This window comes from Mesoplodon mirus (assembly GCF_964341445.2).
Source record: "Mesoplodon mirus genome assembly, chromosome: 6".
Classification (NCBI taxonomy): Eukaryota; Metazoa; Chordata; class Mammalia; order Artiodactyla; family Ziphiidae; genus Mesoplodon; species Mesoplodon mirus.
The window spans coordinates 99,277,199-99,304,007 of NC_138982.1; the positions used below are offsets into that span (position 1 = coordinate 99,277,199).

General features: G+C 40.2%; 2 protein-coding genes across 3 annotated transcripts in view; both read right to left on the bottom strand.

The window, feature by feature from the left end:
• On the bottom strand, positions 1-3,109 carry LOC309806688 (RING finger protein 145-like; the record flags this gene model as incomplete). The annotated part of the gene is given in 5 exon segments (XM_082625611.1): positions 1-1,735; positions 1,958-2,480; positions 2,573-2,871; positions 2,873-2,885; positions 3,021-3,109. Coding segments are annotated over 5 exon segments (2,115 nt in total). The 3' UTR covers positions 1-544.
• Positions 3,110-11,665: 8,556 nt separating this feature from the next.
• The window catches only part of TMEM45A (transmembrane protein 45A), a 90,517-nt gene continuing 75,373 nt past the window's right edge, over positions 11,666-26,809 (bottom strand). Inside the window, exons 5-6 of one of the 2 annotated variants that reach the window (XM_082626192.1) lie at positions 26,046-26,191; positions 11,666-12,088 (exon numbers count right to left, since the gene is read on the bottom strand). In XM_082626192.1, coding sequence (XP_082482318.1) covers positions 11,995-12,088; positions 26,046-26,191 — 240 coding nt within the window. In that variant the 3' untranslated portion in view covers positions 11,666-11,994. Of the gene's footprint in view, positions 12,089-12,111; positions 12,645-26,045; positions 26,192-26,809 lie in introns of those variants that run through there. The other variant, XM_082626193.1, reaches the window with a different exon arrangement.

A 26,809-nucleotide genomic window follows, 5' to 3' on the forward strand; every position in this document is an offset into this window, starting at 1 on the left:
ATACAATCAATGCTTTTGGGTCTTTGATTTCATTTCAGTGCTGTACAAATAATCACCTGACTGAGTTCCAATTCACTGAGGGAAAAGGGGGTAGAGAAAAGGGCTGGTCACCACTCATACTCTGTAACAAGAATGGTTCTGTCCCATAGAAAGTGAAATATCAGTTCCACTTCTGCCTGCTTCCTCCCACGGTGTCCTCACGCTCTTTATCCTCCTTTCTTTAGCCCCTTTCAGACACTCAAATCTGATTTTATCTATCCCTTACAAATCAGGGGCCGTTTCTGAAGTTACTGAGGTTGAATTTTCTTGGCAAACCTCTACCAAACATCAGCACAGGATATATAAATACATTTTGATTAGCATACTTTGCAAAATTTCTCCCACAAAGTCAAGGGGATGAAAGCAGGTGGTCTCCACTGAGAGTACTTCCTGGATTAGATCCTTGGAATGTCAAGTTTCCTGCCTAATCACCTCATACATTCATTCCTCACATCTGGGCATGAATTCCATCGTGAGTTAACTTCTCCTCCAGAGTAGCAAAGCATTACTCCTGCTGCTTTTCTTCTAGGCTGACCTCAACAGGATGTGCTGCATCTTTTGCACTAAGAGGATTTTCCTTGGGATCACAAGTCCCTTCCTGGCTATCTGATCTTCTGGCAATGCACTCGTCATTGTCCCTAGAACCTTCTTGCACCCTGGTCCCCTGAGGACGCTCCTGGCCTGGGGGTTCAGTACCTTCCTGAAGCACATTTTGCTCAGCTCCAGCAGGAGGCTGTGGAACCGGGTCAGCTCCTAACCCTGGCAGCTGCGAGGAGTTTTTGAGGTGGCAGTGGCACAGAGGGCAGGTCTCCTGGACATACAGCCACTTCTTGAGACAGCCTGCGTGGAAGAAATGACTGCAAGGTGTGATCACAGCAGATTTCATGTCCTGATAACAGATGGCACTAATATCATTGTGTTTCTCAAGCTGCTCTTTCATAGCAATGGGTAATGATTTAATCTTATTCACAGCGTCCCTTCGGAGAAGGAAGCTCCTCCACCCAAGGTGGGCCCGAAGCCACACATTATAGTAGGAATGGATGAAGATGATCATTGAGCCCATTACTGTCCATTCTCCAAAGATGGTCTCGGAGACACCATAGGCCACCACACAGAGGGCCACGAGAAACTCCAGCAGGCGGTAAGTGCCGTTCACATAGTAGATGACATCATCCATGTTTTCTACTGGCTCTTTTCTGAATTCCTCAACCATAAATAAGACATAAATAAAAAGTGTTCCTAGAACCTGAAGAGAGGTGAGAATGCTGCTAGAAATAATGATAAGAAGCCAAACATCCATGTGGAAAAACTGGTAAATCATATAAGCCATATAAGCAGGGAACACCAGTAAAAATAAACAAAGGCTCACGGCATGGAAGTGTTTCCATAAACTCTTGTCTCTAGATGCTCCCAGCGCCAAAACAATAGGATCTGCAATCTCTAACACAGACTGCAGGATAGAAGCTACAACAATGAAAAGGATAATATTGAGCAGGAATGCCTGGTGAACAACCTGCAGCTCTATCAGACCAGTCTGCACCGCCAGGATTAACAGCATAACTCCTGTCATGCCCCGATTCATGGCAGGATCATTCATGAAAGCTCGATAACCCTGCAAGTAAAACTTGCAGAGTGTCAGAACACCCAAGGCAACAAAAGAAACCGTGAAGACCAAACCCAAAAGTGAGTAAGGGGGCTTCCCTGGTGGCGCACTGGTTGAGAGTCCGCCTGCCGATGCAGGGGACACGGGTTCATGCCCCGGTCTGGGAAGATCCCACATGCCGCGGAGCAGCTGGGCCCGTGAGCCGTGGCTGCTGAGCCTGCGCGTCCGGAGCCTGTGCTCCGCAACAGGAGAGGCCACAACAGTGAGAGGCCCGCGTACTGAAAAAAAAAAAAAAAAAAAAAGTGAGTAAGGAGTGCTGCAGCATTCAGCAATACTTGTGAGGAAAAGGAAAAGAAGCCTCTCTCGTGATGCAGGCTGATCTCGAGTACTGAAATAGGAGTAAATCTGAAGAGCAAATAAGACGAGCCAGAAAACCATGAACAGTACAGGGACTACCAGCTGATCCCACAGGGACATCCCCAAGGCTAGAAGGCCATAGACCTGCAATACCTGAACCAACTCTCTGTATGCAGACTTGGCAAGGTTATAAGGTACTAGAAGGTTAGACCCAAGAAAATAAAGAACTTCCAATCCAGTAAAAATCATAGCAAATTTGTTGATGATAACAATTGTCTCCAGAAGAACAAGGCAGAGGCGTGCTAGGAGAGGAAGCATGTGAGCTGAAAAGAGCCAAATCTGCTTCGTTTTCATGACACAGGAGCATAACGTACACACCACCAACTGACCTATTAAGGCTGTGGTAAACCGATTCATGGAGAGAGGTTCTAAATACATTGGTCCTTCATAGGCGGACTCCAGTTCACTCCTAATGTAGTCCCTGGCGGTCCAGTGGTTAAGACTTCACCTTCCAATGCAGGGGGTGCGGGTCTGACCCTGGGTCAGAGAGCTAAGATCCCACATTCCTAGCGGCTGGAGATTTGATGTCCAGCATAGAGGAGCAGGGCAGTCAAAACATATAGGTAAAGCTGAACCAGATGCTGCCTGGGCAAGGTTAGTAGCACAACACTTAAGATATAACCTACATAATGCATATTAAGAGCCAAATACTTATACCGGAAAAGAGAATTGTTATTGAGGCTACTCCTCTGGATCTGCTGGAAGAAGCAGCTGACATCCCATCTGTACAGGACATCCAACAGCATGATGCTTGGCACCCGCAGGGCCACATTTAACACTGCCTCCAGTTTCTCCTTTGCAGCCATGTTTTTTTCTTGGAGCAGACCTCAGGCTGCGGCCTCCTTCCCCGCGGGGCAGCACCGCCGGCGGACAGACGGACTCCGCAACTCCCCCGGCTCTCTCGCCTGCCCTCCCCTTCTCCTCGGGCGGCGGCGGGGGGGGCCGGGACGGCGCAGCTCACAGCGGCGGCTCCTCCGCGCCGGGCCTTGGATGCAGCGTCTTGGGAGGCGGCGGCGGGGGCGGCAGCGGCCCGACCCGTGCGGTCACCATCGCACGCGGCGGCAGGAGCTCGCGGGCCGAGCTGCTCTTCAGCTGCCGGCGGCGGCCATGGCCTCTTTCGTTCACTCCTCCAGCCCCCGGCGCTCTGCCCTGTTTTATCTTATTCATTTATCTAAACAGATTTTAATGAGTTTATACCCAGAAGTGTCAAGAAGTTCTGAAATCCTTTTTATTTCCCTACCATCTGGCCTGTGACCCCCATCGGAGAGTTAAGTACACAGAAACCTGCTTACCTTACTTCCCACGGCATTGATGACCAAGTCCAGCCTCAACTTCCCCACCTGTTATACCTTAGAGATGAGCCTCTGAGTTTCTCCATTGGAAAACCTCCCAGTGGCATTAGCTACCCCTTAATTAGTGAAGAGTCTGAGCCACTAACAGAAACCCTTGAACTCACCTGTTTGTATATCTACACAACCCCACCATCCTCTGTTTCTACCTGGTGGTCAGTGAAGGACAGGAAGAAAGGTATCCAAAAAAGTTTTTCCGGGACAAGAGGAAGTCACCAAGTCACTCACCTTTCTTCCTCGTGCCTTCCGGTTTTCCTCTGCTCTGTACGCCATTGTTCTTCAAGTGCCTCCTACACTGCCCAGAGCAAGATGTTCCAGATGGGATCTCAAGGGCTGATGGATACATAGAAGGAAGTAACTGCTTAACACTAGTAGAAGTTTGTTGCCTACGAAATTCAGGTACGTGTGGAAGATGCTGGCCTCTGATTAATGTAACCCTGAGTTAATCTCTTCATGCCCCAGAAGATGAAAGAAAAGGAACCCTCAAATTCTTTCTTAGTTTTAAATTTACTTCTGCATCTTGCTCCAGAGAACCTCGATTTCTCTCTTCATCTATTCTGTCTTGTTCCTTTTAAATTTCTTTTCCTGTTTTCTCCTCTTTTTCACCCCCCATATCTGAGCTAATGGGCACAGGTATGTGGTCAAGATTGAAAGAAGAGAGAAATGGTCCATTGTGGGTTAGGTTAAGAAACATAGTGTGGGAAATAGTTTGATTTCATTCTTTTCCTTCTAGAAACCCTGATTCAGGTGAAAGGCAAATCCAGAATTTATAGCAACTAGACAAGAGCTTCAGCCAAGAAATACTAGTCCCATGTAACACTAGTCCTTCTGAAAATAGTAATATGAAATCTTAAGCTTAGCTGAGGCAAGATGAGTTGATATTTTCAATGTCCTGCATCAAAAAGCACTATGAGTTATACCTTAACAAGAAAATATTCTAGATCCTAAGTCTCTCCATTTAGTATAATTATTTTACAGAAATCATTGGCACAGACATATGTTATCTATTTTTGTATAACAGGCCACTCCAAAGCTTCGTGATTTAAAACACAACCACCATTTATTTGCTCATAACCAGGTAATTTGGGCAGGACTCAGCAGCGACGGCTTTTCTCCACATGATCATTTAGCCAAGTCATCTGGAAGTTGACTTGGAGCTTCAAGGATCCAAAATGGCCTTTCTCACATGTCTGGGATCTCAGCTGAGGTGACCAGAAAGGCCAAATTGACTGGACCTCTCTCTACCTCATGGTCTGTGCTTCTCAATGGCCTCTTCCTCCTTGAAGATTTCCCAACAGAATAGCCTTGCCTCCTTCACATTCAGGCTGGGTTCTAAGACAGCAACGGTGTAAGCTGAAAGGCCTCTTAAAGTCTAAGACCATAATTTGCCACATTATGCCCTTAGTACATTCCACTGGTCAAAGAAAATCGTAAGGCCTGTCCAGATTCAATGTTGGAGGGAGCTACAAAAAGGCACGAATTCAAGGAGGCAGAATTCACTGGGGGCTATGAAGTTTAATGTTATGTGTCAACTAAGCTAGACCCTGGCACCCTGTTATTGGTCAAACATTATTCTAGATGTTTCTGTGAAGGTATTTTTGAGAAGAGATTAATGTTTTCATCTGTAGACTTTGAGTAAAGCGGATTACCCTCATGCAACCAGTTGAAGGCCTTAGTATAAAAACACTGACCTCCACTGAAGAGGGAATTCTGCCAGCAGACTGCCTTTGGACTCAAACTGCAGCATCAACTCTTTCCAGCCTGCCTTCCCAGCCAGCCTTCTGAAAAGCTTTGGAGCACACCCTGCAGATTTTGGGCTTGACAACCTCCACAATGAGTCAGTTCTTTAAAATATATAAATTACATATATATTATGGGATAAATTAGGAGTTGGGAGTTTGGGATTAAAATATATGCATTACTATATATAAAACAGATAACCAACAGGACCTACTGTATAGCACAGGGAACTGTACTCAATATCTTGTAATAACCTATAGTGGAAGAGAATGTAAGGAAATAATATATGTATGTATAACTGAATCACTTTGCTGTATACCTGAAACTAACACAACATTGTAAATCAACTCTCTCTCTCTCTCTCTCTCTCTCTCTCTCTATATATATATATATATATATATATATATATATATATATCTTATTGGTTTTGTTTCTGGAGAACCTTGGCTAATACAGGGCACATCTTGTAATAAACACCATGCATTTTCCAGATAAGGACCGTAATCCCCAGAAAGCTTAACAATATTATATGATATTCAAGGAGTTTGTTATCTAGCTAGATAGCAAGCATATAAAAAGTTAGAGCACACCAAAAGTAACAATGCAGAAGTTACTAGCTCATAAGTGATTTACTCTGTAAGTGTCAACTCTACCTTCCTGAGGAATGTTGGACAAAAAAACAGTTAAGGAAACTTGCCAACCTGAGCGGGCCATAAAGCCTCTGAAGTGGAAAGAGCATAAATGTGTAACCAAACCAAGCTGTCAGCAGTTTCTCAATAAGGACAACACATTTTATGGTTGGTAATAAAACTTAGGAGAGATAATATCTTCATCACTGGCATTGCCATATAACCTTCAGCATGCCATTTTACAGTTCAAATACATGCCTTATTTTGAAGTCTAAAACATTAAACTTAAAGTTATTGTTAGAGTAATGAATGTATTAGTTTTCTATGGCTGCTGTAACAAAGTACCAATAAACTGAGTGGCTTAACTGAGAAATGTATTGTCTCACAGTTCTGGAAGCTTTGAAGTCCAAGATCAAGTTATTGGTGGGGTCAAGCTCCCTCCCTCTGAAGGTGCTGGAGAAGAATCTGTTCTAACCCTCTCTCCTAGCTTCTGGTGGTTTGCTGGCATCTTTGGCATTTCTTGACTCGTAGACATATCACCCTGGTCTGTGCCTTCCTATTCACATGGCATTCTCCCTATGTGTGTATCTTTGTCAAAATTTCCTCTTTTTATTAAGGACGCAAGCCCTACTGGATTGGGGCCCACCCTACTCCAGTATGACCTCATCTTAACTAATTATGTCTACAACAGCCCTATTTCCAAATAAGGTCACATTCTGAGGTATTGGAGGTTAGGACTTCAACATATGAACTTGGGGAGACACAATTCGACCCATCATAATGGGTTAGAGTACTAATAAATGAAAATCTAAGATATTTTTAAATAACCCAAACTCTTCCTCTAACAATGCCTGTGGTCTGACTTTGGGTTAAGGAAGCTTCTTTTGAGATATGAACCTGGTACTTTGGCTTATGAATTGTGTTTCCATGCTTTGCCACTAGAGGGTAGCATCATTACTATTGTTTTTCTCTGCTGTTAAGCCTATTACACAGTAACTTCAGTACTCCGCCATTCACCCATAATGTGGGCATATCAGATGCGAAGTAAATGTAGACACATTTCTCAGGGGGGTGGGGAGTGGCGAAGGTATCAGCTGGGAAGAATAGAGTGTCCTGGTCATCCCTGTCCTGGCGATTCCTCTCCTGGATTTTTGCTATGGGCCAAATGTTTGTGTACCTCCAAAATTCATGTGTTGAAACTCTAATCTCTAGTGTGATGGTATATTTGGAGGTGAGGTCTTTGGGAGGCAATTAGATCATCAGGGTGGAGCCTTCATGATGGGCTTAACACCTTTATAAAACAGAGACAGGAGAGAGATAATCTGTTTCTCCCACCAGGACGTGGGCCTTTACCAGACACCAGATCTGCTGGCAGCATGATCTTGGACTTCCCAGACTCCAGAATTGTGAGAAATAAACATTTGTCGTTTAAGCTACCCAGCTTATGGTGTTCTATTATGGCAGCCCAAACTGACTAAGACAATTTCTGACCAGAATCAAATCACCAAAGATATTCAAACAGAAGCCAAAGTCTTTTCCTCTGAATGGGACATTTGTGTGGAAAGAGGGCTGGGGGAAAGAGGGTCTTAAGAATAAGGCAGGTCCCTTTAAGAAAGAACTGAGCCATTCACCATGCAGTCATGTAGCCTCTGAAGTGGAAAGAGCCATCTCTCTCACTTACTCACCCCCCGCCCCAGGGTCAGGAGATTTATTGATCTATCCCATCATGGGCTTGGCCACTAATTGACAGCATGATCTTAGACAAGTCACAAACTCTGGTCTCAGAGTCTTCACCCATAGACAACCTTTGAGGACCTATTTTCTCTAAGTGATATCTTCCTTTGAATTTTCTCTCTCCTTTCCACTCCAGACTCTAGCTCACCTTTCAACACTACAGGTTGAGAAGGATTCCTTAGGCGCTACAATAGAGATGAAAAAAGTGTGGTTGCCTTTAGGAGATTATAATGTAGTAAGAAGGAAGCATTTATGTGCAGAGATAATTAGAGGACTGAATAGCATATGATCCGCTCTCTGGGCTCCATACTGTAGGAATTTCTAAACAGGAAGGTGTGGTATGAAGCAGTAGAAAAGAAAAGCTTTGAACTGGGCCTTAAAGAATCTCCAGAAGTTAGGCTGCAAGGAGGAGGAGGCAAGAGAGTGTGGTTAATACAAGCTTAGACATGGAAATTAAAATAAACAAGTTTTAGGGAACAGGGAGCAAGTCAGCATGATTGGTACAGGGGTCGTGTTGGACAATATGAGAGTATAACTCTATACTGAAATACACTCAAAGTGATTTTATTTTATTCAGGTGCAGTGCTAGTCAATTTAGAATTGATCTGAGAGGCCAAGGGAACCTGAGTCATTTTCTGAGCAGATGAGAGAGTTGTTCCAACCTCAATTGCTAAGCCCTTGATTACTTGGCTGGGCTTCTTTTTGCATTTTAGAGCCTGTATGTATTTTGGCTTCAGATACCAGTTATCAAGTGGGGGATTATATTGGGCTCCACCCCCAGCTTCTTAGTAAAGATCTTTAACCCTCCCTTTAGGAGACTTGAAAACAGGCAGAACAGCTCAAGATCATGAGAAGAAGCAGGTAAGAGGCACTTTCTTGCCTCCATTCTAACCTTTTGCATTAATCATATCAATTCCTCCCAAAACTCACACAAGCACTGAACACAGCTGTGTTGTCCCTGCTTTAAAGGGTTAAAGGCTCAGAAATACTGACAGCCCAGCTCAGAGCTGTTGAATTATCTTTAAAAGAGAGTGACCTAGAATTCATTAGGCTATTGTCTTAACATCTGTAAAAAGTGAGCAGTCTCATCAGATAGGAAATATATGGGGAAAAAATGGGCAATATTACATCAAGTTCAGAAATTTTTACTCTTAGAAGGAAATATAGTTAATATCTTAAGAGCTAAAGAATAATGAAATCCCATCAAATGACCTGACAGCCTGGGTGGGGATTGCAGGTTTTCATGAGTAGGCAGAAAAGACAGGCAATTTTAAGTATGACTCCAGCTGGGGAAGGCACCTTCCCTGTGCTGTGCAAGACTGGGAGATAGCCTGTGTGGAGGGTTTGATGTAGTGACTATAAGTAACTGCATTCAGCACATGCCATTAGGGTCACTGTCAAGAATCCTGTCTCATTCAATATCTGGGTCCAATATCTCAACAAGCAGACTAGGTGTTCCCTGACATTGTCTGTCATAAACAAATAATTTCCTTAACAGTACGCCTATTTTAACATGGAAGGACTTGAGCTAAGTACAGAAATGTTTAAGAACATCAAAATCATATATTTGTGCCTTAAGGAATTATGCATGTGTAGCATTTTAGGTATTTATAAGTTTACAAATATAATTTCATCTATGCAGATTAGTCTTGTAAGTTCAATTTATAAGTGTGCAATTGACTAACAAATTTACACTTGCGAGTTTCAGTTGAAATCTCATTAAGTTTATATAGTATTGGAATATTTAAGAAAACTTAAGTTTCACCACATTTATAAGTTTAATAAATTAGATTTGTAATAATAACAACTTGAGAAGATTTGTTGGTTAACTGAAGTACTTAAGAATATAAAAATATTTAATTCATAAATATAGTGAAGAAGTTTAAAGGGAAATCTAATTATCTAAGTTTAAAACTGTGCCCCAAACATTAAAGTCTCCTTAAAATTGAGTGTTAAAATTTGCTAGACTTAAAAATAGAATAATAATATTCATCAAATGAACTTAAAGTTATAAGAATGGCTTATATTTTTTCATTTTTACCAGTTTGGTCCAGAAACCCAATCACTCTATTCACTGCACATCTCTTGAAGCACCTCTCCAAGGTTAAAGCAAAAATCTCCCTTCACTGCCATTTATTTAGGGGAAATTCTTTTCTCTTATTTCTTGCATGTCCTCTATTCTCTCAATCTTCCCACCTGGAATTCACATTAGAAAGTATACAGAATTTCTGGATCTATTCTCTATGTATACAGACTTTTCTTTCATGCTTTTTAATCTATTGACTCCATGTATTGGGGAGAACTTGTCACTTCTCAGCTTTTATTTTCACTGTTCCTGTAGCCCCGGTGACTCCTAAACCACATTATTAATCCACATCCAACATACAATCAATACAACCTTGATTAATGAGCCCTAAAGTGACAAGATGATGAGGAGGACACCAAGACGGTCATAACCTGATCTCCCACTTCAACAATGAGCTGGTAGTGCCATCAGAGGCTGCAGTTTCCCAAGCAAAGGCAGTTAGAGATCACAGAAATCACTGAAGAGGTATTATCACATCAACAGCCATGTTTATATTGCGTTGAGTCTCTTTAAAGAGTCTCTTTACCTTGGTTATGGCAAATCAAGCATGGGATACCCATGAAGGGGTTTGGCAAAAGCTCAGGAATTGAGACCCCAGGTTTTTGGAAGATTGAGATAAAATACAAGCAAAAGTAAGGGAGGGCACCCTTCCTCCATCCCTTCCTTGGTGAAGGCTTCCATAAAATTATAATAATGGTGCTCAATTTATTGCTCATTTCAGGGACTAGAGGCAGATAGCCCCAAACTATGGACTTAGACCTGAACCAGAAGTTCCTCCTCTGAGAACTCACTGGGTTGCATCTCACTTGTGTTCTCTCTGTGCAGAGACTGCAGGAATGGACATTTCTGCTCTCTCATAAAGACTGCTAGTATATTTACACTTACAGTTTTCAAAATTCCAGTCTTAATCTGGTTCATGCTAATTATTCCTAGAGTTCCTGCTCAGGCCTAGATACCAGCAGTGCCATTTTCACGTAACCTGCAGTTGACAGCTCACTCTTCTGAAATACAAACTTGCCAAAATCATAGAAACTTGCTGGGCTAAGGAAAAAAACCCTAAAATACAGGACACACATGGGGCAGAATGCCATGATCACCTGGGGACCACGGCATGTGGGCATTTCATATGCCAGAAATGTATTAAGGTCTATTGCATTGTTCAAGATAAACATGTAGGCACCCACATCTGCTCTTTTCAACTCTTACGTTAAAAAAAAGAAATGTATCCAGTTCATTGGCCTAAAGAATCCACTCACCTCCCTCTTCAGTGTCATGTGATAAGACCAGACTGGGGCAGCTTTCTGGATTTTTCAGTGCTTCTGGAAAGCCAGGGAGCTTCAGGTTTTAACTGCCCATGTGACACCTCCAGCTACCCACTACACTGCCTCTTTTCCTTCATATTCAAGTCAACCATCACAGACTCCTGCAGTACTCCTTTTCTTTTCTGTCACAGCAGAGACTGGCCTTTCTGACTAATATGGTACTAAATTAACTTCGATTTTGTCTCAGAGACTCTAGATTCATAAAATGTGACAGCCGGAAATTGATTCATCCAATTCAATTCCCTAACGTCAGAGAGAAGGACATGGTAAATGTTAAAACCCTAGAGGCTGGTGAATAGTAAAGCCAGAATGAGAAAAGATTTCCTGACTCTCCATTGGAGGTTACTTAGTCCACCGATGAGGGAAGGGCTCTGACTTTTTACCTAGGTATTCCATTAAAGGATTTTCCTTGTTTTAACCCTTCAATTATTTTAGCAGAACAGATGGCATGGTGGCCATACTATGCTGTGTGATGATTTTTTTTACTCTTTGGATAACATCATGACTCTCCTTTCCCAAATTTTCATGGCTTTACCAACCATGTGCCCTTCTGTAACCGTGGATCAGCCCTTTTATCTTCTCTGAGAGAGTACATCATAGGATGACTTCCGGCTTGCTTTTCCCAGGGGAGAACGCAGGTGCTACAGAAAGAGATTTCTCACAAAAAGGAATTTCAGTGTCACACAGCTTCTTCTTCATGACATAAAGGTGGGGTGCAGTTGAATAACAAAAACAAAGATCTGAGGTGTTTGAACGAAGGTCCATGCATTCATTTATTTCTCATTGCAGCAACAAGATAAACAAGTGAAATTCCATCTATAATGAGTTACAAATGGTAGTAAGCCCAGGAACCCTGAGCATATATATCTATAAGGCAAATAAAACAATATTTTTCAGTGTGGGCATCACACTTTAGATGACCTGAGGAGAGCCACTCCAAGCCCCAAATACCATGACACCAAGAATCATTCTCAACCAGTTGTTCTCCAAACAAAAGGTGAAAAGGCAAAACTGTGATTAACAATAATAAAAAAAAAAGAGAGAAATTTCAACTAGAAAGACTGGACGCCCAAAGTCACATCTCTTCTTCTGATTCTTGTTCTCGTTCAGCATTTTTCAGGAGTCCAACTTCTGAGGGGCAGAACCTCTTAAATCGAGATTTAACCAACCTGAGGAGAATGAAAGTCATCTCGTATTATGCTGTTTAAAATTAAAACCCCAAACTATATGTATCTATAATACAGCAAACTCCAAATTATCTGTGCAGATGGAAGAGGCACCCCCAGAAAGAAAATCACTTTTATTTGGCTTTGGAGCTACCTGCAAATATTTTGTAGATTAAAGCAGCATATAAGCAAACAGATACAATAAAGCTCTTAAATGTGTTATATGATTGTTTGCATCATATCCAAAATTTATAACTTTAATCATTTCTAAAACAAACAAGAGAATCTCTGGGCTGTAGTAATCCCAGATGAAACCGAGCTCAGCTGTGTGGTCCAAAAAGGAGCCCTCTCCTATGAAAGAAGTGCATGAAGGCATTTCCTGCCCCATGTTGAGCCCCATGGTAAGTCTGGGCTGTACTGCAGCCTCTATTCATGTCTTCAGAGGGGTGCTTTTGTGCTGGCCACAGGCTGCTCAACTGCATGTGATGGTCCATGATGAATTAAGAAGTTGAAAGAAGTGACCTCCATTCTTGTAACTGTTTTCATAGATTAAGAGAATCTGCAGGACAGAAGGAATTACAATTTTTGACATTGGAAGATGTGAAGCTTCTTAGTGGCAGGAACTCAGCAGGCTCTCCATTTTCTCTGATGTAATAAGAACTAGGCAAAGCTTTTCCTGTGCATGATATTTGTGAAGACATTGTGCTGTGACCATGTCAATAAAACATAGTTAACTTCCAAAAATTCACAGGGATATGCAAACAAACTGATAAACCAAATCATCAAAATCATTCCCGTTTTATGAAAAACGTCACCAGCCTATCTGTATCTTTACACTTGTTTTCTGCCTTTCTTTTTTTTTTTTTTTTTTTTTTTTTGCGGTATGCGGGCCTCTCACTATTGTGGCCTCTCCCGTTGCGGAGCACAGGCTCCGGACGCGCAGGCTCAGCGGCCATGGCTCACGGGCGCAGCCTCTCCGCGGCATGTGGTATTCTCCTGGACCGGGGCACGAACCTGTGTCCCCTGCATCGGCAGGCGGACTCTCAACCACTGCGCCACCAGGGAAGCCCTCTGCCTTTCTTCTTCCAATGAAGGTCTGGCCCGCCCCTCTCAATATACAGTGCTTTTACTTGTGCTCTGGATCCCACTAGAGTATGAATTTCCTAGGAGCAGAGACTTCATCTTATTTACTGCCCTAACTCTGCCAGACTCTAGAACAATCTCTGGTACACAACAGTGGCTCATGACACATTTGATGATTCAGTGGGCTGTGGAGCAATCTGCCAGGAGTTCATATCACTCACCTCCTCAGAGGTAATTCTTCAGTCACTTCCAATTCAGCATTAATTCCTCCAACATACAACAACTGTGCAGTATCAGTAACAACTATTGACTTGGCAAGAGTCAAGAAAAAGTACTCAAAATCATTTGCCTCGATAATTAGTTGACCATTGACATTGTTCCCAATGTCCTCAACTCTTCAAGACACTGTTCTCATGAAAGGCTAATAGTTTTAAGTAAGTTGATGACTGGGACAGTGTGTCATTTTTTTAAAATATTTATTTGTTTGTTTATTTATTTATTTATTTATTTATTCATTTGGCTGCGCTGGGCCTTAGTTGTGGCACATGGGGTCTTCATTGCAGCATGCGGGATCTTTAGTTGCAGCATATGGGATCTTTAGTTGCAGCATGCGGGATCTAGTTCCCTGACCTGAGATCCAGCCCGGGCCCCCTGAATTGAGAGCATGGAGTCTTAGCCACTGGACCACCAGGGAAGTCCCAGTGGGTCATTTTTTAAAGCCACACAGTTATCTCCACATTGCACAACCTGGATACGTGCTAACTGAAAGGGATTAATTAGTTAATTCATGCATTAGGTTCATTCCTGATGACTCTTGTGGAAAATAAAGCAAAGAATTGGCTACTGATTACAAATTAACTGGTAACACAGACCCTAGTGACTCCTGCTGTTCCCCACTCCTCCTCTCTGGGTTTTATCTGCTGTTGTTACAAACCACCAAGCTAAGGCAAATTCAGGCTCTATCTGCACCCTGAAGCCCTTGGTATTGGCACATGCAGAAATGGCTACTGGGGACAGATTGAGGGATGGAGTAAGAAAGAGGAAGTGCAAATATCTGCTAGTTCCTGGAATGATGCAAGTCCAAAGAACTAAAGTCAGGGTGTGTCTGGGCTTTTGCTCCCATATGTTCTCTTCAGTTAATACAAGAGCAGAGCTGAGACTCTGGGTATACTTCCAGAGTCAATCTGGAAATCAAACATCCAGAAGGCAAACTACCATATGCCTGGAATTTGGTCATTTCTATTTTGTTCTTCAAAATGGCTCACGAGAATCATTTGCTTGGAAAACCAACCTGAAAATGAGTAATATTTCTCTGTCCATTCAGAGGGGCTTTTGAAATAGTTCTGTACCACAGTCGTGTTTAAATATGAAATACAGTAAAACACATAATAAGATTTCCCAACAGATAGGTCTCTCCTATGAGCTGCCATGATGAGAACTGCAGGCATGGGACCAGATGAAGCAATCTTTAAACCATTATTCTGGAAAGCTGGGAAGTACAGCTTCATTTTTCAGAGATTTGGGGGGCAGTAGTTCCATAACCCAGTTTTGGTTCCTTGGTGATCTTTGTGCTTTGTCAAATAAATGCGGATAGGATGTCCTCAAAACCCATCATCTGTGACTGAATTACAATCCACTACAACCCACTTGAATTATCCTGCATATGACCTCACTGAAAGTCAGTATTCAATCTTCATGATATTCTTTAAGCTACTGCTTAAGTTTATATAAAAATATATCAGAACACAAGTTCTTGTTTTTATATTTCAAAAGCAATATGAGAGCAAAACTTAAAAGCATATAAAACATGATTTCCAAACAATTGAACCCTATTTCCGAGTATTTCTGAAACAGATCTGTTAAAACAGCAAATAAGTGTCTTGAGTACCTACTATATGTTTGACAGTATGCCAAGAGTTGTGAGAAGTATGAAAAAGGTCTTTTCTTCCAGGTGACACAATCAAGTTAGCAGGTAAGACTAACATGAGCTAATGGTAAATATCACAAGATAGATCACAATTGTTAAAATGTGTGGTAGAGACTAAAGTACTGTAAACACTCATGAAGGGAGATAAGCAAAGGCTAGAACAATCACAGAAGTTTTCATAGAAGAGATGAGCATTTAATTTGGATATGACAGGTAGAGGCAACTACATGGTCAAAAAGTGAAAGGTGCTGGGGAAGGAGAGGCAGTTGAAAAATTAAACATGGAGTTTCTGGTTTCTAGAAAACTATAGGTGGATAAGAGATTCATTAGGGGTCTGAAGGTTTTTGAAACAGGAAGAGACAATAGCTTTCTTTTGGCTCTGGAAGGGAACTGACATGGGGTAGAGAGTCTCTTTGAATGCCGGCATTATTCTTGGAAGCTGCCCAGCCCCTAAGGAGATGAGGCCCAGAAGTTAGCCTAAAACAGCGGAGGAAGAAGTCCAGTTTCACTCAATGGCAGAGCGAGCCTAAACTACCAGCCCATGCACGTGCTTTGAGGGAAATGAATAGGACTCATAGAAATCAATCAATGAGAGAGTAGAATTTCCCAGCACCCATAGCACTTAGACCTCTAGAAGGAGTAACTACAGACCCAAAGCCTACCAGTGACATTTTGGAGCTAGATAAGGAAATGGTTTCCTTATGCAGAGACACAGCGCCAAAGCTCCTATAGCAGTGAAGCTCAGAGAAGCACAGAGCAGGAGAGGTAACCTGGGCGAATGTCTACAGAGAGGACTAGAAAGCTAGCTGGGGCAGAAGCTGAGACCCCACTGGGCCTAGAACCAGCCACTGTAATTGAAGGATCTAGAGCATCTGCTAGATGTGTACTATCCAATATGGTAGTCACTATGCATATATGCATATTTAAATTAATTAAAATTAGTGTGGCACTAGGCCCATGTCAAGTGCTCAGTAACCACACATAGCTCATGGCTACATAATGAAGGCTGCAGATACACAACATTTCAATCAGTGCTAAAGTCTGAAGGATTGGAGTCTGCATGATTAGTAGCTGGGATCAGCCAGGCCAACTGTGGTTTGGCATTAGCTATCATGCTAATGGAAATAATAAGGAACCATGTTCACTCCTTTCTACTCCTACTCATCCTTCAAGCTGTAGCTTAATTCTCAATTGTGAGGAGGCCTCCTCTGGGCTCCAATAGTGCTTTGTTCTTACACTATTTCCATTTATTGTACTGTATGTAAATTGTCTCTCTCTCCCCATAGGGTCTACACCTTATACATTTTTTGATACAGAAGAAGGAGGAGAACAAGAACGAGAAGAATAGTAAAAAGAACAAGGGTGGGTGGGGCAGGTGGTTCAAGAGAGCAGCCTAGGAAGGTCCTGAATTCACCTCCTCCCATGGACACAGCAAATCTACAGCTATTTAAGGAACAATTCCCTATAAAAAAAAAAAAAAGACCTGAAAACTAGCCAAACAGCTCCTCCACAGCAAAGGACAAGAGGTCCACACTGAGATGGGTAAAAGAGGCAGAGACACAGTCTCACTGAAAACCCCACCCCTGGGGTGGAGACCCACAATCGGAAGGGATCTCAAAGATACAGAGCTTTTCCCTGAGGAGCAAGAATTTGTGCCCTACATCAGTCACCCCAACCCTTAGGACTTGCACTGGTGAGATGAGCCCCCAAAACATCTGGCTTTGAAAACCAACAGGGCTGACGTCCAGAAAAACCAAAGTGCTGTAAGGAATGGAGATTCCACTCTTAAAGGACTTGCATGCAGACTCATCCACCTGGCAATCCAGCACAAAAGCGTCTGGATTGAAAAGTGTCTAGACCATATGTGAATGTGATACATTTGTTAATTTTAAAGCATCTGCCAGCAAGGGAGAAATCTGTTAGGACTCTCTCCAGGAATGGAAGCACTGGCAGGTACCATTTTTGCTTTCTGCCCCATCTATTTTGTTAGCACCAGCACTAGCAGCCACCATTTTTGCAGTCGCTTTCTAACCTGCTAGCACCAGTGTTAGAAATTAAAGGAGAAGTTAAAAATACCTGGAGACAAGTGAAAATGGAAATACAACATACCAAAATCTATGCAATGCAGCAAAAGCAGTTCTAAGATGGAAGTTTATAGCAATACAGGCCTACCTCAAGAAATAAGAAAAATCTCAAATAAACAACCTAACTTTTACACCTAAGGGAACTAATAAAAGAAGAATAAACAAAGCCCAAAGTTACTATAAGGAAGGAAATAATAAAGAACAGAGCAGAAATAAATGATATAGAGACTAAAAGACAAATAGAAAAGATCAACGAAACAAGGAGCTGATTCTTTGAAAAAATAAACAAAATTGACAAAACTTTAGATAGACTCACTAAGAGAAACAGAGAGAAGGCTCAAGTGAATAAAATCCAAAATAAAAGAGGAGAAATTACAATTATACCGAAAGAGACTACTATGAACTATTATACACCAACAAATTGAATAACCTGGAAGTAATGGATAAATTCCTGGAAACATACAACCTTCCAAGACTGAATCATCAAGAAATAGAAAATTTGAATAGACTAATTATTAGTGAGGAGATTAAAACCGTAATAAAAAAACTCCCAACAAAGAAAAGTCCAGGACCAGATGGCTTCACTGGTAAATTGTACCAAATATTCAAAAAAGATTTAATACCTATCCTCTCAAACTCTTCCAAAAAACTGAAGAGGAGGGAATGCTCCCAAACTCACTTCACAAGGCCAACATTACCCTGATACCAAAATCACACAAAGACATCACACACAAAAAAGAAAATTACAGGCCAATATCACTGATGAACATAGGTACAAAAATCTTCAACAAAATATTAGCAAACTGAACTCGAGTATGTTAAAAGGATCATACACCCTGATCAAGTGGGATTTATTCCAGGAATGCAAGGATGGTTCAACAACCACAAATCAATCAATGTGATATGTCACATTAACAAAAAGAAGGATTAAAATCATATGATTATCTCAATAGATGCATAAAAATCATTTGACAAAATTCAACATCATTTGTGATAAAACTCTCAACAAGTGGATATAAAGAGAATGTACCTTAACATAATAAAGGCCATATATTACATGCTTACAGGTAACATACTCAGTGATGAAATCATGAAAGTTTTTTCCTTAAAATCAGGACCAAAACAATGATGTTCACTCTCACCACTTTTAGTCAAAATAGTATTATAAGTCCTAGCCAGAGCATTTAGGCAAGAAAAAAAAAAGGGGCATCCAAACTGAAAAGGAAGAAGTAAAACTGTCACTATTTGCAGATGACATGATACGATGTATAGAAAACCCTAAAGACACCAACAAAAACTGTTAGAACTAATAAGTAAATTTAGTAAAGTTGCAGGGTACAAAATCAATATGCAAACATGTTGCACTTTTATACACTAACAATGAACTATCAGAAAGAGAAAGTAAGAAAAAAAATCCCATTTACAACTGCATCAAAAAGAATAAAATATCTATGAACAAATTTAATCAAGGAGATGAAAGACCTATACACTGAAAACTGTAAGACATTAATGAAAGTAACTGAAGAAGACACAAATAAATGGAAAGATATTCCATGCTTATGAATTGGAAGAATTAATATTGTTAAAATGTCCATATTACCTAAAACAATCTGCAGATTCAATGCAATCTGTACCAAATTCCAAAGGCATTTCTCACAGAAATAGAACAAACAATCCTAAAATTTGTATGGAATCACAAAAGATCCTGAATAGCCAAAGCACTCTTGAAAAAGAAGAACAAACCTGGAGGCATCATATGCTCTGATTTCAGACTATACTACAGAGCTGTAAAATCAAAACAGTATGATATTGGCATAAAAACAGACCTATAGATCAATGGCACAGAGTAAAGAGCCTAAAAATAACACACATATAAGGTAAATTAATTTGTGATAAAGGAAGCAAGAACACAAAATGGGGAAAGGCCAGTGTCTTCAAAAATGGTGCTAGGAAAACTGGACATCCACACACAAAAGAATGAAACTGGATCACTATCTTACACCATACACAAAAATTAACTCAAAATGGATTAAAGTCTTGACTGTAAGATTAAAAATAAAATAAAATAAGAATAAAAATAAAAATCTGAGAAGAAAACATGGGTGGTAAGCTCCTTGACATCACTCTTGGTGATATTTTGGGGATCTGACTCCAAAGGCAGTAGAAGCAAAACTAAACAAATAGGATTACACCAAACTAGAAAGCTTCTGCACAGTGAAGAAAAACATCAACAAAATAAAAAGGAAACTTACTGAATGGGAGAAGACATTCCTAAATCGTATCTGATAAAAGGTTAATATCCAAAATATATAAAGAACTCAGACAACCCAATAACCCCCACAACAAAAAAATTAAATTTAAAAATAGGCAGATAGCACCTTTGGGATTCTCTATGTATAGTATCATGTCATCTGCAAACAGTGACAGCTTTACTTCTTCTTTTCCGATTTGGATTCCTTTTATTTCTTTTTCTTCTCTGATTGCTGTGGCTAAAACTTCCAAAACTATGTTGAATAATAGTGGTGAGAGTGGGCAACATTGTCTTGTTTCTGATCTTAGTGGAAATGGTTTCAGTTTTTCACCATTGAGGACGATGTTGGCTTTGGGTTTGTCATATATGGCCTTTATTATGTTGAGGAAAGTTCCCTCTACACCTACTTTGTGCAGGGTTTTCCCAGAGATACTACCAGAAAACTACTAGAGCTAATCAATGAATTTGGTAAAGTAGCAGGATACAAAATTAATGCACAGAAATCTCTGGCATTCCTATACACTAATGATGAAAAATCTGAAAGTGAAATTAAGAAAACACTCCCATTCACCATTGCAACAAAAAGAATAAAATATCTAGGAATAAACCTACCTAAGCAGACAAAAGACCTGTATGCAGAAAACTATAAGACACTGATGAAAGAGATTAAAGATGATACAAATAGATGGAGAGATATACCATGTTTTGGATTGGAAGAATCAACATTGTGAAAATGACTCTACTACCCAAAGCAATTTACAGATTCAATGCAATCCCTATCAAACTACCACTGGCATTTTTCACAGAACTAGAACAAAAATTTTCACAATCTGTATGGAAACACAAAAGACCCCAAATAGCCAAAGCAATCTTGAGAAAGAAAAACGGAGCTGGAGGAATCAGGCTCCCAGACTTCAGACTATACTGCAAAGCTACAGTAATCAAGACAGTATGGTACTGGCACAAAAACAGAAATATAGATCAATAGAACAGGATAGAAAGCCCAGAGGTAAACCCATGCACATATGGTCACCTTATCTTTGATAAAGGAGGCAAGAATATACAGTGGAGAAAAGACAGCTTCTTCAATAAGTGATGCTGGGAAAACTGGACAGGTACATGTAAAAGTATGAGATTAGAACACTCCCTAACACCATACACAAAAATAAACTCAAAATGGATTAAAGACCTAAATGTAAGGCCAGAAACTATCAAACTCTTAGAGGAAAACATAGGCAGAACACTCTATGACATAAATCACAGCAAGATTCTTTTGGACCCACCTCCTAGGGAAATGGAAATAAAAACAAAAATAAACAAATGGGACCTAATGAAACTTCAAAGCTTTTGCACAGCAAAGGAAACCATAAACAAGACCAAAAGACAACCCTCAGAATGGGAGAAAATATTTGCAAATGAAGCAACTGACAAAGGATTAATCTCCAAAATTTACAAGCAGCTCATGCAGCTGAATAACAAAAAAACAAACAACCCAATCCAAAAATGGGCAGAAGACCTAAACAGACATTTCTCCAAAGAAGATATACAGATTGCCAAGAAACACATGAAAGAATGCTCAACATCAAAACTACAATGAGATATCATCTCACACCAGTCAGAATGGCCATCATCAAAAAATCTAGAGACAATAAATGCTGGAGAGGGTGTGGAGAAAAGGGAACACTCTTGCACTGTTGGTAGGAATGTAAATTGATACAGCCACTATGGACAACAGTATGGAGGTTCCTTAAAAAACTACAAATAGAACTACCATATGACCCAGAAATCCCACTACTGGGCATATACCCTGAGAAAACCATAATTCAAAAAGAGTCATGTACCAAAATGTTCATTGCAGCTCTATTTACAATAGCCAGGACATGGAAGCAACCTAAGTGTCCATCATTGGATGAATGGATAAAGAAGATGTGGCACATATATACAATGGAATATTACTCAGCCATAAAAAGAAACGAAATTGAGTTATTTGTAGTGAGGTGGATGGACCTAGAGTCTGTCATACAGAGTGAAGTAAGTCAGAAAGAGAAAAACAAATAGCGTATGCTAACACATATATAACACATATGGAATCTAAGGAAAAAAAAAAAGGTCATGAAGAACCTAGGGGTAAGACAGGAATAAAGATACAGACCTACTAGAGAATGGACTTGAGGATATGGGGAGGGGGAAGGGTTAGCTGTGACAAAGTGAGAGAGTGGCATGGACATATATACACTACCAAATGTAAAATAGCTAGCTAGTGGGAAGCAGCCACATGGCACAGGGAGATCAGCTCGGTGTTTTGTGTCCACCTAGAGGGGTGGGATAGGGAGGGTGGGAGGGAGGGAGATGCAAGAGGGAAGAGATATGGGAACATATGTATATGTATAACTGATTCACTTTGTTATAAAGCAGAAACTAACACACCATTGTAAAGCAATTATACTCTAATAAAGATGTTAAAAATAAATAAATAAATAAATAAAATAAAATAAAATAAAAATAGCCAGAGAATTTGAATAGACATTTTTCCAAAGAAGACATACAGGTAACTAAAAGGCACATGAAATGATGTTCAATATCACTAATCATTAGGGAAGTTCAAATCAAAACACTAGTGAGATATCCCCTCGCACCTGCAGAATGGCTATTATCAAAAGGACAAGAAATGGCAAGTGTTGGCCAGGATATGAGGAAAAGAGAACCCTCATGCACTGTTGGTGGAAATGTAAATTGGTACAGCCACTGTGGAAAATAGCATGGAGCTTCCTCAAAAAATTAAAAATAGGGCAGTGATTGAGAGTCCACCTGCCGATGCAGGGGACACGGGTTCGTGCCCTGGTCCAGGAAGATCCCACATGCCATGGAGCCTCTAGGCCCGTGAGCCATGGCCGCTAAGCCTGCGCATCCGGAGCCTGTGCTCCGCAACGGGAGAGGCCACAACAGTGAGAGGCCCACGTACCACAAAAAAAAAAAAAAGAAAGAAAAAATTAAAAATAGAACTACCATATAAGCCAGCAATTCCACTTCTGGGTATTTATCTGAAGAAAATGAAAACACTAATTCAAAAAGACAAAGGCACCCCTAGGTTCACTGCAGCATATTTATAATAACTAGGATATGGAAACAACTTAAGGGTCTATCAATGGATGAATGAATGGATAAAGGAGATGTTTTATATATACATTTATATATATATATGTATACATATAATATATATAATATAAATATTTTATATTTATATGTACATAATGGAATACTACTCAGCCATAAAGAATAACGAAATGGACATTGAGGGTATTACATTAAGTGAAATAAGGCAGATAGAGAAAGACAAATACCATATGATTTCACTTACCTGTGAGATCTAACAAACAAATGAACAAACAAAACAAAACACATGGGCCTCCCTGGTGGCGCAGTGGTTGAGAGTCCGCCTGCCGATGCAGGGGATACGGGTTCGTGCCCCGGTCTGGGAGGATCCCATATGCCGCGGAGCGGCTGGGCCCGTGAGCCATGGCCGCTGGGCCTGCGCATCCGGAGCCTGTGCTCCGCAACGGGAGAGGCCACAACAGTGAGAGGCCCGCATACCGCAAAAAGAAAAAAACAAACAAACAAACAAAAAAAACAAAACACATAGATACAGGGAACAGATTGATGGTTGCCAGAATGGGGGGAGGTGGGCAAAAATGGGTGAAGGGGATCAAGAGGTTCAAACCTCCAGTTATAAAATAAATAAGTCTTATAGTTTTCGGAGCACAGGTGTTTTGTCTCCTTAGGCATGGTTATTCCTAGGTATTTTATTCTTTTTGATGTGATGGTAAATGGGGTTGTTTCTTGAATTTCTCTTTCTGATATTTCTTTGTTAGTGTATAGAAATGCAACAGATTTGTGTGTATTAATTTTGTAACCTGCAACTTAACCAAATTCATTGATGAGCTCCAGTAGTTTTCTGGTAGCATCTTTAGGATTTTCTATGTATAGTATCATGTCATCTGCAAACGGTGACAGTTTAACTTCTTTTCCCATTTGGATTCCTTTTATTTCTTTTTCTTCTCTGATTGCTGTAGCTAGGACTTCCAAAACTATGTTGAATAAAAGTGACAAGAGTGAACATCCTTGTCTTGTTCCTGATCTTAGAGAAAATGTTTTTAGCTTTTCACCATTGAATATGATGTTAGCTGTAGGTTTGTCATATATGGCCTTCATTATGTTGAGGTATGTTCCCTCTATGCCCACTTTCTGGAGAGTTTTTATCATAAATGGGTGTTGGATTTTGTCAAAAGCTTTTTCTGAAAATAATGAGATGATCATATCACCTCACACCAGTCAGAATGGCTATCATCAAAAAATCCACAAGCAATAAATGCTGGAGAGGGTGTGGAGAGAAGGGAACCCTCCTACACTGTTGGTGGGAATGTAAACTGGTGCAGCCACTATGGAGAACAGTATGGAGGTTCCTTAAAAAACTAAAAATAGAGCTACCATATGATTCTGCAATCCCACTCCTGGGCATATACCCAGAGAAAAACATGGTTTGAAAGAATACATGCACCCCAATGTTCATTGCAGCACTGTTTACAATAGCCAAGACATGGAAGCAACCTAAATGTCCATCGACAAAAGAATGGATAAAGAAGATATGGTACATATATACAATGGAATATTACTCAGCCATTAAAAAGAATGAAATAATGCCATTTGCAGCAACTTGGATGGACCTACAGATTGTCATACTGAGTGAAGTAAGTCAGACAGAGAAAGAGAAATATCATATGACTGTTTCTATGCAGGATCTAAAAAATGATACAAACGAACTTATATACAAAGCAGAAGCATACTCACAGACTTAGAGAATGAACTTATGGTTACCAGGGCGGAAGGGTAGGAGGAAGAGATATTTAGGGAGTTTGGGATTGACATGTACACACCACTATATTTAAAATGGATAACCAACAAGGACCTACTGTATAGCACAGGGAACTCTGCTCAATATTCTGTAACAAACTAAATGCAAAAAGAATTTGAAAAAGAATAGACACATGTATATGTATAACTGAATCACTTTGTTGTACACCTGAAACTAATACAACATTGTTAATCAACTGTACTCCAATATAAAATTAAAAGTTTTTTTAAAAAATGAAAAAAATAAATAAAATTAAAAAGTCATGGGGATATTATATACAGCATGGTGACTATAATCAGTAATATTGTATTGCAGATTTGAAAGTTGCTAATAAAGTAAATCTTGAAAGTTCTCATCACAGAAAAAAAATTTTGTAACTTTGTATGGTAACAGATGGTATAACTAGACTTATTGTGGTGGTCATTTTACAATGTATACAAAAGTTGAATCATTATGTTGTACACCTAAAACTAGTATAATGTATGTCAATTGCACTTCAATTCAAAAAGAAATCTATCACAGGAAACTGAAAAAGAAAAACAACAAACAAACACAAGAAGAATCTTGCTTGAGCTCCTACTATGTTGTAGGCATTTTAAATACATGATCTCATTTAGGTACTATTATTATCTCCATTTTGTAAATGACAAAACTGATATTAAAACTGATATAAATTTAACTGATATTTATTTAACTGATATTTAAACTGATATATTTAACTGATAGTTTACCCAGTCATACAGCTGACAAGCAGCAGAGCTAGGAACATGGATTCTTAGCAATCTGTTATATTGCTCCTCACCCATCATGAAACATTGTATCAAAGTCCTTGTAAAAACATGTATAGTTCAACTGTCTTACTGTTAGAAATATTACAGGAAATGTCAAATTAACCAGATACTCAAATTTAATGGGAGACATACATGTTGGTCAAAAATGACACCAAGCTTGGGAAGTGCTATAACTGATGTAAACATGGGCAAATGGCACGTTCACTGCAGGTGTGGGGAGGACCATTTGGATAAGAAAACAGCATATGCAAAGACACGGAGGCACAGAAGAGTGTGCTGAAGGGTAATGCATAGGTTAGGAGCACAGCAGAGACACTTCTTATCTATTCCAACTTTAAACCAGCATTTATTCTTTTTTTTTTTTTTTAGTTTTCTCATTCATTCCATTTTTTCTTTTCTAACATCTTTATTCGAGTATAATTGCTTTACAATGTTGTGTTAGTTTCTGCTGTATAACAAAGTGAATCAGCTATACGTATACAGATATCCCCATATCCCCTCCCTCTTGCATCTTCCTCCCACCCTCCCTATCCCACCCCTCTAGGTGGTCACAAAGCACTGAGCTGATCTCCCTGTGCTATGCAGCTGTTTCCCACTAGCTATCTGCTTTACATTTGGTAGTGTATATATGTCAATGTTACTCCCTCACTTTGCCCCAGCTTACCCTTCCCCCTCCCCGTCTCCTCAAGTCCATTCTCTATGTGTGCATCTATATTCCTGTCCTGCCTCTAAAACCAGCATTTATTCTTTTTATTGGAAATGTTTGTGTTTGCAGATAATTTTCTGTTATATTACCCTGTTTTGTGGAATGCTAAGGAATGAAATACCTCTTTGAACTTAAAGTTCAGTAATATCAAGACTTGATGATCATATACCAAAAAATAGAACTTCCATGAACAAAAATCACTAACTTACCAGGTGACAAAGGCATAAATTGCTCCAATGATGATAATGGCTATTGCATAATGCCAACAAAAGCATATGGTGAGAAACATAACGTTGTCATGATCCACTAAATCCCATGCAGGACCTCCACTGGGGGGATAAAGGACAAACCCAATCTGTAATTTAAAACAAAGAACACACATTAAAAAATACCAGCCATATTCCCAAAGATGGTACATTTCAAAATGTTTCATTTCAAGATTAATGGTAACAGATAACTCCCATTACCTGAGATGCTACAGATAAGATATCTGCTACCTGTTTTAGTAATATAGACAGTATCTACTAGATCATACTTTTGGAAAAAATGTTAAGGATTTTACAGATCAATTTTCAAAATATGAATAGTAATAATCTTTGGGGATTGGTGGACTTTCAGATGATGTGTTAGGTTTCTAAGCTGTGCAGTTTAACTCAGTTATTTCAAAATCAGAGTTAAAAAAAAAAGTTTTAAAATAAAGCCCACGGGGCCTCCCTGGTGGCGCAGTGGTTGAGAGTCCGCCTGCCGATGCAGGGGATACGGGTTCGTGCCCCGGTCTGGGAGGATCCCATATGCCGCGGAGCGGCTGGGCCCGTGAGCCATGGCCGCTGAGCCTGCGCGTCCGGAGCCTGTGCTCCGCAACGGGAGAGGCCACAACAGTGAGAGGCCCGCGTACGGAAAAAAAAAAAATAATAAAAAAAAAATAAAATAAAATAAAATAAAGCCCACGGGTAACATTATATTCAATGATAAA